The 13,940-nt window shown below is 39.0% G+C and overlaps 1 protein-coding gene across 4 annotated transcripts in view; it reads right to left on the reverse strand.

The window, feature by feature from the left end:
* Rab27a (RAB27A, member RAS oncogene family) overlaps positions 1–13,940 on the reverse strand; it is a 67,038-nt gene that overhangs the window by 21,199 nt on the left and 31,899 nt on the right. For 3 of the 4 annotated variants that reach the window (XM_020159699.2, XM_020159698.2, XM_074065987.1), the window contains exon 2: positions 554–725. In XM_020159699.2, coding sequence (XP_020015288.1) covers positions 554–706 — 153 coding nt within the window. In that variant the 5' untranslated portion in view covers positions 707–725. Of the gene's footprint in view, positions 1–553; positions 726–2,026; positions 2,115–13,940 lie in introns of those variants that run through there. The other variant, XM_074065988.1, reaches the window with a different exon arrangement.

Raw genomic sequence — 13,940 nt, forward strand, 5'->3', positions numbered from 1 at the left:
AAAAACAAAAAACCAACAGACACAACAGCCTCTCTCCTTGTGATCCTGCAGAACATTACACCATCCCAGCATTCTATATTCCTACTCCAACTTCACCCTCCTGGCAGCACAGCAGTCATGAATTCCACCACGCATGTTCTGTGTGGAACTGCTGAGACTTCAAATAAGAGAAGTGCCATAAAAAAATGATAAGATACCAAAGGAGGAAGATACAGCCCTTGAAACAAAAGCAGGCGGGGCACAGTAGTTGACAGGCTTTATGACAAAGGCAGAACGATAACTAGAATTCAAAAGGGAAGATACAAGCCAAAAGGGAAGCAGGAGGAATTTTAATAGAACTGTTGACTTTAATTTGTCTGCTTGGTTTATAGGAAGTATCTTCCAGGACAGCCTTTTCAACTACACAGCACAATTGAACATGACACTCCTTTGTATGTACCCTTTAATTTCAGATCCCAACCTTTGTCCCCTAATTCCTACAAAGTAAACTGAACAGACAGGCAAATGTTGACTTGGAGATTATATTTTTGTTTTAGAAGAACATAGAACTTACCACTCTCTTTTCCCTGAAATCAATGCCCACGGTGGTGATAAATTTGGAATTAAATTTACCATCTGTATACTGGTAGAGCACACTGGTCTTCCCTACTCCAGAATCTCCCAAAGCTAAGAACTTGATGAGGTAATCATAATCTCCATCAGACATAATGAATTCTGTGATTCACCTGCAAAATACAGATAAACACATGTCTATTAAGGTCCATTAGAAAATATGAGTGTAATCCATTAAGGAAGCGATTACTTAATATCCAGCTCAATGAGTACCTCTACGTAACACCTGTGTATGTGTAGAAGTCCCATGAAGAGAGGGTTACATAGTGTTCATTGTCCCTGAGGAACTAATAATCTGCTAGGTGAGATGCTACAGAGGTAGTAAATTACTAACCTTTTAGTTTTAATTTAATGGGCATATTAGTATTAAGATAGAACTTCCATGTGAGAATGATAACCAATAAGAAGGTAGAAGTTATTGGACTGGGGTTGTAACTCAGTGGTAGAGCATTTGCCTAGCAAGTTCAAGGTCCTGGGTTAGGTCCCCACCTCTGGAAACACACACACACACTAGTCATCACTGCTATCCTCAGACTATACAGAATAAAAACTAACAAAAGAACAAAAGGAGGAAGGAGAATGTTAGAAGTTACAATAGTAATTCTTAGACTGCAATGGTTCCAATTTCTGTCCCTTCCCTTTTTTCAAAGTCACCTAATGGTAGATTACCAGCTTTTCTGTCTGTCTTAGACATCGAAGCAATTTCATTTATCCTATCTGCTTTCATGTTACTAGAGTTCCTTCAAAGACACTGCTAATTCACAAGTAAAGTTTGGCTTGTGTCTTCCTACCATTATCATCATTACTGTATACTATTTATTAAATCAGACTTCTCTGGAATATCACTGGGAACTAGCTTCCAGATTTTAGCAATTAGTGCTTAAAGACCATAGTTTCCAGCTAAGGGGTCACTTACCCCCTCCCCAACCTCAGTATTGTACCAAGACTGCTAAAAATTCATCTCTTCAATATCAACTAAAACAAAAGTTCACTTTAAAGAAGACAAATTCATTTCACCCCCAACCACGGTTATGTTTGGTCCTTTGCAATCATCATTTTTCATCATTTGTTATCTTCTAAATAGATGTAAACCCCAAACACTAGTCCAACTAGAATTGTAGTCTCTCTCCAAGGAAGCCCTGTTTACTTTTGTCCTTCATTTTAAATGCCAATAAACTCTCCTGAAAATCAGAAACTAACCAGCTAACAATCCTACCGCCCATTCAAATGTCTATATTACCTGTCCAGATCCACTGTCCTATCTACTCAGTCCCATTGCCAGAAACTTTCCACAATGCTCAGTGCTTCCTGTAGGATTATTTCTGTAGATGCATAAAATTAATAAAAACTTCAGAAGAGACACTTATTTATTTTCCAGGTTGCTTCCCCACCTGGTCTCAACCTAGTGACTCACCTTGAACTCAAAAATTGAGAATGCTTGAGACCCAAGAGCTATGCAATGCCCTTCCTCAGAGAGAGAGCCTTCCTGCAGGTCTGAGACCTCACATTCCAGATATGACTGACCAGTTGATAAGGGCAGAGCCTCTACAAACATTCATAGCTCTATTTGCACACCATAAAGGGTGACACTTTGCAGAGGATGGCTTTGTATGATAATTGCTTCTGTATGCAGGTGTTGGTCCCCAGTATTGCTGACAAGCAACAGAGTTCCCTCCAAAAGATGACCACACAAATACAAGCACAAATACATCATATCATACCATTTCAGTTGGCTCCAAGTTATTCAGAAATATGAGATAAGGTGCCAGGTGTTGGTGGCTCACACCTGTAATCCTAGCTACTCAAGAGGCAGAGATCAGGAGGATGAAGGTTTGAAGCCAGCCCGGGCAAATAGTTCTCAAGACCCTATCTTGAAAAACCCATCAATAAAATGGGCTGGTGGAGTGGCTTGAGGTGTAGGCCCTGAGTTCAAACCCCAGTACTGCAAAAAAATAAAATAAAATAAGTAACAGCTAAGGATTGAAAGCAGGGATAGGTAAAAATTCAATCATTTGAGAATGGGAGGTCCTCTCCAACTGAGGTAGAAAGCAGCTCCAATAAAGATGAAAGAAGACACCGTGGCTACCTTTTCTTTTTTATTAGCATACATTCCTTGTATAGGGGGGCTCATTGTGATATACAGATGCATATGATGCACTTTGAACAAGATCCTTCTCCCATTATACTCCTCTGAAAAAAGAGGAGGGAGGAGGGACGGGGCCAAACAGTATTTACTGGGTTTCAGTGCCTCTTTTCTTTTCATTTGGAAAAAGTTTGCCATTTCTGGACCTGTTTTATAAAAACATGTTATCATTTAAGGTACAGGAGAAAATGCTGTCCCCAATGGCATGAATCTTTTAGAACTCTCTATCACTTGAGTAGAACTCATATACTTAGAGAACACTATCTCTGCATTACCAATGACAACGCATGGTGAAGAATCACATAGGTAAATCTACAAACCATCGTTCAAGGTTTGTTTTCTATTTCTGACAGTGGTACTAGCCAAGGCATAGTAAAAGATATAGTAACAAATCAAATACCACCAGGTTTAGCTATTGCCATCAGTTTTAATCATAGCTTGCACTTTTCAGAATGGATCTTTATGGCAATTATCTGTTTTCTTCATCTAAAAATAAGTATTCAGACCTTTCACTCCCTGAGTTTGGTTTTCTAAAGAACAAAGCAGAACCCAGAGATGTGAACTGATGTGCACAGTCTCAAACCTAGCACTACTAATTCTAAGTCCCATGCCTATACTAACCAAAGTTTCATGTTCTTTTCTTTCTGTTGTTGTTCTTGTTGTTGTTGATTTTTTACAAATGCATTATCAGGCTTAAAAGGAACCATTGGTGTGACATCTTAGAAGTCATGGAGTCAAGCAGAGCTGTCTTTGAATCCCAAGTTTCCTATCTACCAACTACTTGGACATCTCTGAGCTCAGAGTTCCAGGTTTCAAGTCTACGAAAGGAAGATGTTACACTCTACCTCACACCATGGGTCTGAAGATTAATGAGATTCTGTTTGTGGAATACCCAACATTAATACTTAGCACATACTTGCTACTCAGTGATGTCAGCTAACTAACTCCCTTCTCCCTATTCTGGTTTTTAAAACCTAGAATGATTTCTGAAATTAGGCCTGGTCAGCTCAAAACACATTGATTGCTGCTTCAGCTGAGCATTGGCAGCTCACATCTGTAATCTTAGTTTCTTGGGATTGGGAGGATCACAATTCAAGGGCAGTTGAAGCAAAAAGTTCACATGACCCCCATCTCAACCATTTTCTGGGTGTGGTAGTGTGAGCCTGTCATCCAAAGCTGTGTGGGAGGCTGAGATGTGAGATTGAGAGAATCTCAATTTCAAGCCAGCTCAGGCAAGAAAACATTTCAAGACTTCATCTCAATGGAAAAAAAGCTGGATATGTCATCTCAGTTGAAGTGGAAGTCTAAAATAGGAGAATCATGGTCCAGACTAAAGGCAAGACTCTATCTCCAAAATGACCAGAGCAAAAAGGGCTGTAAGTGTGACTCAAGTGATAACGTTCCTACCTTGCTAGCTCAAAGTCCTGAGTTCAAACCCATGAAAACTCAAACTACAAAAAAAAAGATTTTTGATTGGCACAGAGTAGTTTTCCGAGTCAACAAAGATCATTCTCAAACTAATTCTGATCTTTTTTTTTTTTTTGACTGATTCTAACAATTTGCAATCTGATCATCTTAAAAACAAATTTAAAATACTCCCATCCATTTTAGCAGGCTCATATTTGTAAAAAAAAAAAAATTACTGGTTCATATTAAAAGAGCTAAGTTAAAAGAAGCTCTATCTACAAAACAATTTCTGACCAATCTAAAAATCCCTTTGCCTAAACCAGATATATCTAACCAAAATTATTTGAGTCTCACTTTAAAAATGGTTTCAGACAGCTCAACAAGATTCTGACCTGCACAAGCAAGGTCTAACTAGCTCAAACACATTTTGATTGGTTGAGGGTCTGTTTTATTGAATCTACTTCTGACTAGGTCACACTTGCTCCTCTTATTTTATCAAACTTCTGGTAACTAGTTCAAGTCAGAGTACAATCTGATTCAAAACAGTGTGAAATGACTGTTCCAATCGAATTTCAAATGTTCAAACAGTTCAAAACTAGGCATGTAAAATAACCATCAGAAGTACCAAAGACAACAATTCAGTGCTTTAAATTTGTTGCAAAGCCAACAAACTTATAATTTTACTTATAAATTTCCTTCTCTGTAGACACTGTGTACCCAAAAATGTATCCCCATCAGAATATAGTTTACTTATACATTTAAACAGCAACTACACATTACACTACAATAAGTAGATTGGGGAAAGGAGAACTGGCTGAGGAGAGTATGATAACAAAGAGGAATCAAACAAGTGACACAGGTTCCAAGGTTGAGATCACCTCTCACTTCACCTCAAGGACCTGATGGCAAAACAGTAACCCACCATCCAAAAATAAAAGGGAGACTTCAGTTGCAGGACACCTTTAACAAACATGGATGGAGTGTAGAGTAGGCCCAAAGTTGGTCACAGTGGCCAAGCTGATCTTGTTTAACACAGACCAGAATTCTAACAAATAAAGAAACTTAAAGGAAATTCATGGATTCAGGGCCTGATAGGTTTTCAAAAGTGAGAAAAAAAAAGATTATTTTTTTCAAGGTTTGGACACAGTGTTGATGGTAACAGGCTCCTTATCTGAATTCAATTCATCAAACCCTGGAGTTAATGGAATTGTCCCATCTCTAGCAGGGTGAATTCTAGTCCATAGCAGACTATACTCAACCCCATTCTACAGTTCCCATGTGGTTATCTCACCACTACTCACACCACCACAGGTGAGGACAACTTAATCTTAAGTCTCAATAAACAGTAGGGTTTTATATTTAAAAAATCACTTTGCTTTCTTATTTATTCCTCAAAACCTAGGTGGTGTTCCTGGGGCCTGTTTTCCAGAAAGAAAATACTTCACTCCTTAAATGTGGACACCTGGAGATTCCAAGATGGCGACTAGAGGGATGAAGCAGAAAGCATGCCTCCTAAAGTAAAATCTTGGAGAGATGCTGGAGATACACCTTGCAGGAAAAACCACCCAGAAGAGGTAAAACTCCAATACCACCACACCCCCAGCCCACACATAGCATCTTCACTCCATGTTAAGCGGAGAAACCAGGAGGGCTCCCATGCCACCAGATGCCATCTTCTACTGGCTTGAGAGAAGCAGACCACCAGGTGAGCTAAGCGGCACATGGTACTCCCATGGACAACCCTGGGCCAGATCAGCATAGCCCCCTGGACAGACCAACCCCCACCCAGGGAAAACAGAGAAAAAAACAAACTGAATAGTAAACAACAACAATAAAAAAGACACTTAGCCAAGAAGGCGGGGCGCCCTGAGCACCGAAGAAGGGGGGAACTGTAAACAAACAAGCCGGCTGGAGAAGGCAGGAGCAGCAGCACACACCCAGCAACCAGGAGCGGGAAAGCCTGTAAAAGTGTTGGTGGGGGGAAAACTCCACAGGAGCGGGGGGAAGTTTCACTTGCCACATGAACTGTAAATAAACATGCTGGCCGGAACACAGGTGTAGCACCACCTCCCCCAGTGTGCTTGGAAAGGGGAAACCTTGGAACAGTGGCAGCCGTGCCCAGAACCCTGAGTAAACAAAGTCTGTGGGGCCAGGTGAGTGCTAAGCTCACTCCTGAGATCTGCATAAATAGTGCCTCCAGCAACAGCAGGCTGACAGCAGCAGACAGGCGAGCCACAGCCTCAGATAGACATTCACAGAACTGTCTCCAGACTCTTTTTCTCTTTTTTTTTCCTCTTCCTTTGATAAGACAACAACCTAATTACACCTGCATGCTGAAAAATTTACTGAAATTGTATTGCACTTGAACTTGGGACACTTTGTTGTGTTTTCAGGGCTTTTTTCGCCTTTTTGGGTTTTTTTCCCTTTGATGAGACAAGGACAGAAATACTTCTGAGACACCAATCTCCAGGATTGGAGACTGAGGGACTAACACCAAAATTATTAAGACTGAAACTTTATTGCATTTGAACTTGGAGGTTTTTTTAATTATTTTACATTATTTTATTTAATTTTACTTATTTTTATTTATTTTTTTCTTTTATCCTCTGTCACTAATGCCTGTTTAGCTTACAGTTGATTAGTACATTATCTCTCCCTGTTTATATCTTTGACACTTTGTTTTGTTTTGTTATTTATTTGCTTTTCCCTTTTTCTTTAACTTGTTTGCTTTCCCTTTCATCTCACCCTTCCATTCTAAATATCACCACTGTTATTATTACAAGCTAGAAAATACTTAATTGCACACAGTACAGGGACAGTAACAATACCAAGGGTAATGATGGGAAGACAGAAAAAAACAGGGAAACCAGTTTCCCCACAGCAAAAAATTAGTACAGGAACCAAGGGAAATGAAGAAAACAGATACTCAGATCCAGACTCCAACACAATGAAGATAAATTATGCCAAAGAACCCAATGAAGTCCACAAGAATAATCTGAAAGATGAAATCCTCCAAGTAATCAATGAGAATTTTATAGAGATGATACTGGATATGGTCAACCAAATGTACAGGAGACACTCAAGAAATTCTAAGACAACAAAAATAGAGAATTTGAGAAAGCATAAGAAGAAATAAAAGAAACCATAGAAGCACTGTATAAACACCAGAGTGAAACAAAGAACACAATTAATAAAGAGATAAATGAACTCAGGGTGAAAATAGACAACATTAAAGAGGAAGGGACTCAGGATATGGAAAACCTCAGAAAAACAAAACAGAAGTGCAAAACAAAATTGTAGGCCAATCCAGCAGAATAGAACAAGCAGAAGACAGAACCTCAGAACTTGAAGATGAAATGGTAATTAAAGGAAAAACTGAAGAACCACTAGTTAGAACTCAAGACCTGTGAAAAGACAATGCAAGAATTCAAAAGACCAAACCTGAGAATCATGGGCATTGAAGAAGGAGAAGAGGTGCAAGCAAAGGGAATGCGTAATATATTCAACAAAATAATAACAGAGAATTTCCCAAATCTAGAAAAATCTATGCCCATACAGATGCAAGAGGCCTCCAGAACACCAAACAGACCAGACCAAAATAGAACTACCCCACGGCATATTATTAAAACAACAAACACAGAGACTCAAGAAAGAATACTGAAGGCTGTAAGAGAGAAAAAACAAATAACATACAAAGGTAAACCCATCAAAATCACAGCAGACTTCTCAACAGAAACATTAAAAGCAAGAAGAGCTTGGGGTGAGATCTTCCGGGCACTGAATGAAAATAACTTCAACCCCAGGATACTCTACCCAGCAAAACTATCATTCAAAATAGATGGAGCAATAAAAGTATTCCATGATAAGCAGAAACTAAAACAATATGTGACCACAAAGCCACCACTACAAAAGATTCTGCAAGGGATTCTGCACACAGAAAGTGAAACCCAACATAACCATGAAAGGGCAGGCAGTACCAAACTACAGGAAAAGAAAAAGCAAGAAAGTAGAGAGTAACCTCGATTTAGGTACATACAATCAAACCTTCAAACAACTAAGACAACTAAATGACAGGAATCACCACATACCTATCAGTACTAACACTTAATGTTGATGGGACTTAATTCCCCCATCAAAAGGCACCATTTGACAAACTGGATTAAAAAGGAAGACCCAACAATTTGTTGCTTACAGGAGACCCATCTCACCGACAGAAGAAATAAGCATAGGCTTAGGATGAAAGGCTGGAAGAAGATTTACCAAGCCAGTGGCCCACCAAAACAAGCAGGAGTAGCAATACTTCTCTCTGACAAAGTAGACTTCAAACCTACATTGATCAATGCTGAATTCTATCAGACCTTTAGAGAAGAACTAATACCAACCCTCCTTAAACTGTTCCACGAAATGAAAGGGAAGGAAAACTGCCTAACACATTTTTTGAAGCCAGTATTACACTTATCCCAAAACCAGGCAAAGACACCTCCAAAAAGGAGAACTATAGGCCAATCTCCTTAATGAACATTGATGCAAAAATCCTCAACAAAATAATGGCAAACCAAATTCAACAACACATCAAAAAGATCATTCACCATGACCAAGTAGGCTTCATCCCAGGAATGCAGGCGTGGTTCAACATATGAAAATCAATAAACGTAATAAACCACATTAACAGAAGCAAAGAAAAAAAACACTTGATCATCTCAACAGATGCAGAAAAAGCCTTTGATAAGATCCAACACCATTTCATGATAAAAGCGCTAAGAAAACTAGGAATAGAAGGAAAGTACCTCAACATTATAAAAGCTATATATGACAAACCTACAGCCAGCATTATACTTAACGGAGAAAAACTGAAACCTTTCCCTCTAAAATCAGGAACTAGACAAGGATGCCCACTATCTCCACTCCTACTCAACATAGTACTGGAATTCCTAGCCAGAGCAATTAGGCAAGAAGAAGGAATAAAAGGAAAACAAATAGGTAAAGAAACTATCCCTATTTGCAGACAATATGATCCTATACCTTAAAGACCCAAAAAACTCTACTCAAAAGCTCCTAGACACCATCAATAGCTATAGTAAGGTAGCAGGATATAAAATCAACATAGAAAAATCATTAGCATTTCTATACACTAATAATGAGCAAACTGAAAATGAATACATGAAAATAATTCCATTTACAATAGCCTCAAAAAAAAATCAAATACCTAGGTGTAAACCTAACAAAAGATGTGAACGACCTCTACAAGGAAAACTATAAACTTCTGAAGAAAGAGATTGAGGAAGACTATAGAAAGTGGAGAGATCTCCCATGCTCATGGATTGGTAGAATCAACATAGTAAAAATGTCGATACCCCCCTAAAGTAATCTACATGTTTAATGCAATTCCCATCAAAATTCCAATGATATTCATTAAAGAGATCGAAAAATCTACAGTGAAATTTATATGGAAACACAGGAAGCCACGAATAGCCAAGGCAATACTCAGTCAAAAGAACAATGCAGGAGGTATCACAATACCTGACTTCAAACTATATTACAAAGCAGTAGAAATAAAAACAGCATGGTACTGGCACAAAAACAGACATGAAGACCAGTGGAACAGAATAGAGGACCCAGATATGAAGCCACAAAACTATAATCAACTTGTCTTTGACAAAGGAGCTAAAAATATATGATGGAGAAATAGCAGCCTCTTCAACAAAAACTGCTGGGAAAACTGGTTAACAGTCTGCAAAAAACTGAAACTAGATCCATGTATATCACACTATACCAAGATTAACTCAAAATGGATCAAGGATCTTAATATCAGACCACAAACTCTAAAGTTGGTACAGGAAAGAGTAGGAAATACTCTGGAGTTAGTAGGTAAGAACTTTCTCAACGAAACCCCAGCAGCACAGCAAATAAGAGATAGCATAGATAAATGGGACCTCATAAAACTAAAAAGCTTCTGTTCATCAAAAGAAATGGTCTCTAAACTGAAGAGACCACCCACAGAGTAGGAGAAAATATTTGCCAACTACACATCAGACAAAGGACTGATAACCAGATTCTATAGGGAACTTAAAAAACTAAATTCTCCCAAAACTAATGAACCAATAAAGAAATGGGCAAGTGAACTAAACAGAACTTTCTCAAAAGAAGAAATTCAAATGGCCAAAACACACATGAAAAAATGCTCACCATCTCTAGCAATAAAGGAAATGCAAATTAAAACCACGCTAAGATTCCACCTCACCCCTGTTAGAATAGCCATCATCAGCAACACCACCAACAACAGGTGTTGGCGAGGATGCGGGGAAAAAGGAACCCTCTTACACTGTTGGTGGGAATGTAAACTAGTACAACCACTCTGGAAAAAAATTTGGGGGCTTCTTGAAAATCTAAACATTGATCTACCATATGATCCAGCAATACCACTCTTGGGGATATACCCAAAAGACTGTGACACAGGTTACTCCAGAGGCACCTGCACACCCATGTTTATTGCGGCGCTATTCACAATAGCCAAGTTATGGAAACAGCCAAGATGCCCCACCACTGACGAATGGATTAAGAAAATGTGGTATCTATACACAATGGAATTTTATGCAGCCATGAAGAAGAACGAAATGTTATCATTCGCTGGTAAATGGATAGAATTGGAGAACATCATTCTGAGTGAGGTTAGCCTGGCCCAAAAGACCAAAAATCGTATGTTCTCCCTCATATGTGGACATTAGATCAAGGGCAAACACAACAATGGGATTGGACTTTGAGCACATGATAAAAGCGAGAGCACACAAGGGAGGGGTGAGGATAGGTAAGACACCTAAAAAATTAGCTAGCATTTGTTGCCCTCAATGCAGAGAAACTAAAGCAGATACTTTAAAGCAACTGAGGCCAATAGGAGAAGGGGACCAGGAGCTAGAGAAAAGGTTAGTTCGAGAAGAATTAACTTAGATGGTAACACACATGCACAGGAAATTAATGTGAGTCAACTCCCTGTATAGCTATCCTTATCTCAACCAGCAAAAACCCTTGGTCCTTCCTATTATTGCTTATACTCTCTCTACAACAAAATTAGAGATAAGGGCAGAATAGTTTCTGCCGGGTAGTGAGGGGTAAGGGGTGGGGGGAAGGGGGAGAAATGACCCAAGCCTTGTATGCACATATGAATAAAAATTTTTTTTTAAAATTGTTAATTAATTAAATGTGGACACCTAATGATATAAAATTTTTTTTATGTTGGCATTTTACAGCAGGTAGGAAAAGAGTGAGACTACACTGTGTAAGAAATTGATATTTAGGACCACTAAACAACATTTTGTGTACACCGTTTGCCATGTGTACTCCAGCTGTTTGATAGTTGGGAAGCCAGTTCATCAGACCTCTCTTCTTGCACTGTTCTTCCGGAAAAATGGGCCTGAAGCCCAGGTCAGATGTCCAGTGCTTTACAGGTGTGGCACCATGATCTTCACCATAGCCCTACAGGCAGGTGGCCTGTAGGCAGAAACCACACACATTGCCTCCACAGAGGAATCTCCATGCTGGTGTATCACAGTTGCCACAGTGAGGGGAAGTAACTGGGACTTGGTCATTCTGTCTACATGTTGGCATGGGCTCAATCCAAACAGGTTTAGACAAAAAAAATATGGAAGTTAAAAGCAAGGACTCTAAAACCACATCCCCTAGATTTGAACCCAGTCACATAACTTTGGAAAACTTATGTAACCTTTTTTGCCTGGGGTTCCTCATCTGTAAAATGGGAGTGGTATTAAATTTATTTTAACTTATACATAGGTTGTACATATTTGGCCAGCCATGATGGTACATTTCTGTAATCCCAACAACTCAGGAAGCAGAGGTAGGAGGATTATGGCTCAAGGCCAGCCAAAGCAAAACTTAGTGACATCACATCTCAAGAACAACTCAGGTGCGTGCTGTGTCCCAGCTAGTCAGGAGACACAGGTAAGAGGATCGGAGTTTGAGGCTGGCCCCGGCAAAAGTACAAGACCCCATCTGAAAAAAACAACCTAAAAGCAAAATGACGGAGGGCATGGCTCAAAGTGACAGAGCACTTGCCTAACAAGTGGGAGGCCCTGAGTTCAATACCTAGTTTTGCAAAAAAGTACACATACTTTGTGTGGTACTGACACATGTATTCGTTGTACAGTATCTAAACCAGGACAAATCAAATATTTCTTTATGGTGAAAATCTTAAAACCAGTCTCGTAGCTTTTTGAAATCTATAGTATGCTATTATCTAAGTCGCCCTATTGTGTAGGATCACACCAGAACTTCTTACTCCTACACAGTGAAGACTTAGTCTTTATTGATCAACCTCCTCCCCCAGCCTCTGGTCACCACCATTCTGCTCTCAACTTCTATAAGATCAACTTTTTGTGTTCCATATATAAGTGAGATCAGGCAATACTTGTCTTTTTGTGTCTAGTTTAACACAGTGATCTCCAGTCCCATTCATGTTGTTGCAAATGTCAGGAAATCACCCTTTTTTATGGCTGAATAGTATTCTACTGTATCTATGATATATACCACATTTTCTTTATCCCTAATTTTATTAATTCTAACATGCATATTCTTTCTTACTAACTTCTTTAAAATTTGGATGAATCCTATATTTCACAGTCTTACAATGCAAGACATGCAGAGATGCAGTTGTGAGAAAACCTTTCACTGGCATCTTCCAGTAAAATTGAGAACAATTCATCATCACATACAAAGTTCAGCACAGTGCCTGGTGTACAGCAAGTCTATATAAATATTAACTAGCAGCAGCAGCAGCGGCGGCAGCATCTAGAACTCTTGCTCCCATGGGTCAATATGCAGCCATATGCCTCCCTTTCCTAGAACTGTAAAAAACAAAATAAAAACACACTGAGCCCCTAGACTAAATTTTTAAAGGTTCAAAAGAGAAGAAAGTGAAGATCTATTAGGAGCACTTGAACCTAAGAGTACATATCTAAATTCTGTACCTCCTTCTTAAGTGCTGTCTAAATACCTCAAGTAGTATCTAAAAAGCCGAGGTAGACCTAGTTTGGGCCATGCCACAGACTTGCTCATTCAGCTCACTTCTATCTCTCCTCCTTTCACAAATATTTTTTCAAAGTGCTCTCCACCCTCGTTCTCATCAGATTAGCAATAGAAAACAGGGAACACCCACTTCCTCAACATGGACTGTGTGATAACTGCCTGGGGAGAGAAAGTCTTGTGATGATCTTCCGTATTTAAAAATTAAAATATATTTTCATTGCTTTTCAGGAAATAAGACAAGAGGATGTAGATTTGGTTCTCTCTCTCTCTTTCATACACACACACACACACACACACACACACAAATAGCCCAAATTCTCCATGAAGCTTCATGTTAAAGTCAATCAAACTTCAACTTTCGAACCTCCTATCATTAAGCAGAATCATTCTGAAATTATTCCAGGTGACTCACCAGGTTTTGGGTTTTTTTTTTTTTTAATTTTTCCCACCAGTTTTTAAAAGACAAATTTTCCCTCTATCACTCATATTTAGTATAGAAAGTAAAAAAAAAAAAAAAAAGGAGGAATAGCATTAACTAAACTGCTACCATATGTCTTAAACAGTACTAGGCCTACATACTTTTATCTGCTGAGTTTCTGTTTTTGTTTTGTTTTGTTTTTGCGATACTGGGGTCTGAACTTAGGGCCTCATGCTTGCTAGGCAGGTGCTCGACCACTTGAGCTATTCCACCACCATTTTAAAGAGAATTTAATGTTTGTACAAGATTTATACTATATAAAGA

The sequence above is a fragment of the Castor canadensis genome, chromosome 2 (assembly GCF_047511655.1).
Source record: "Castor canadensis chromosome 2, mCasCan1.hap1v2, whole genome shotgun sequence".
NCBI classification, from domain to species: Eukaryota; Metazoa; Chordata; class Mammalia; order Rodentia; family Castoridae; genus Castor; species Castor canadensis.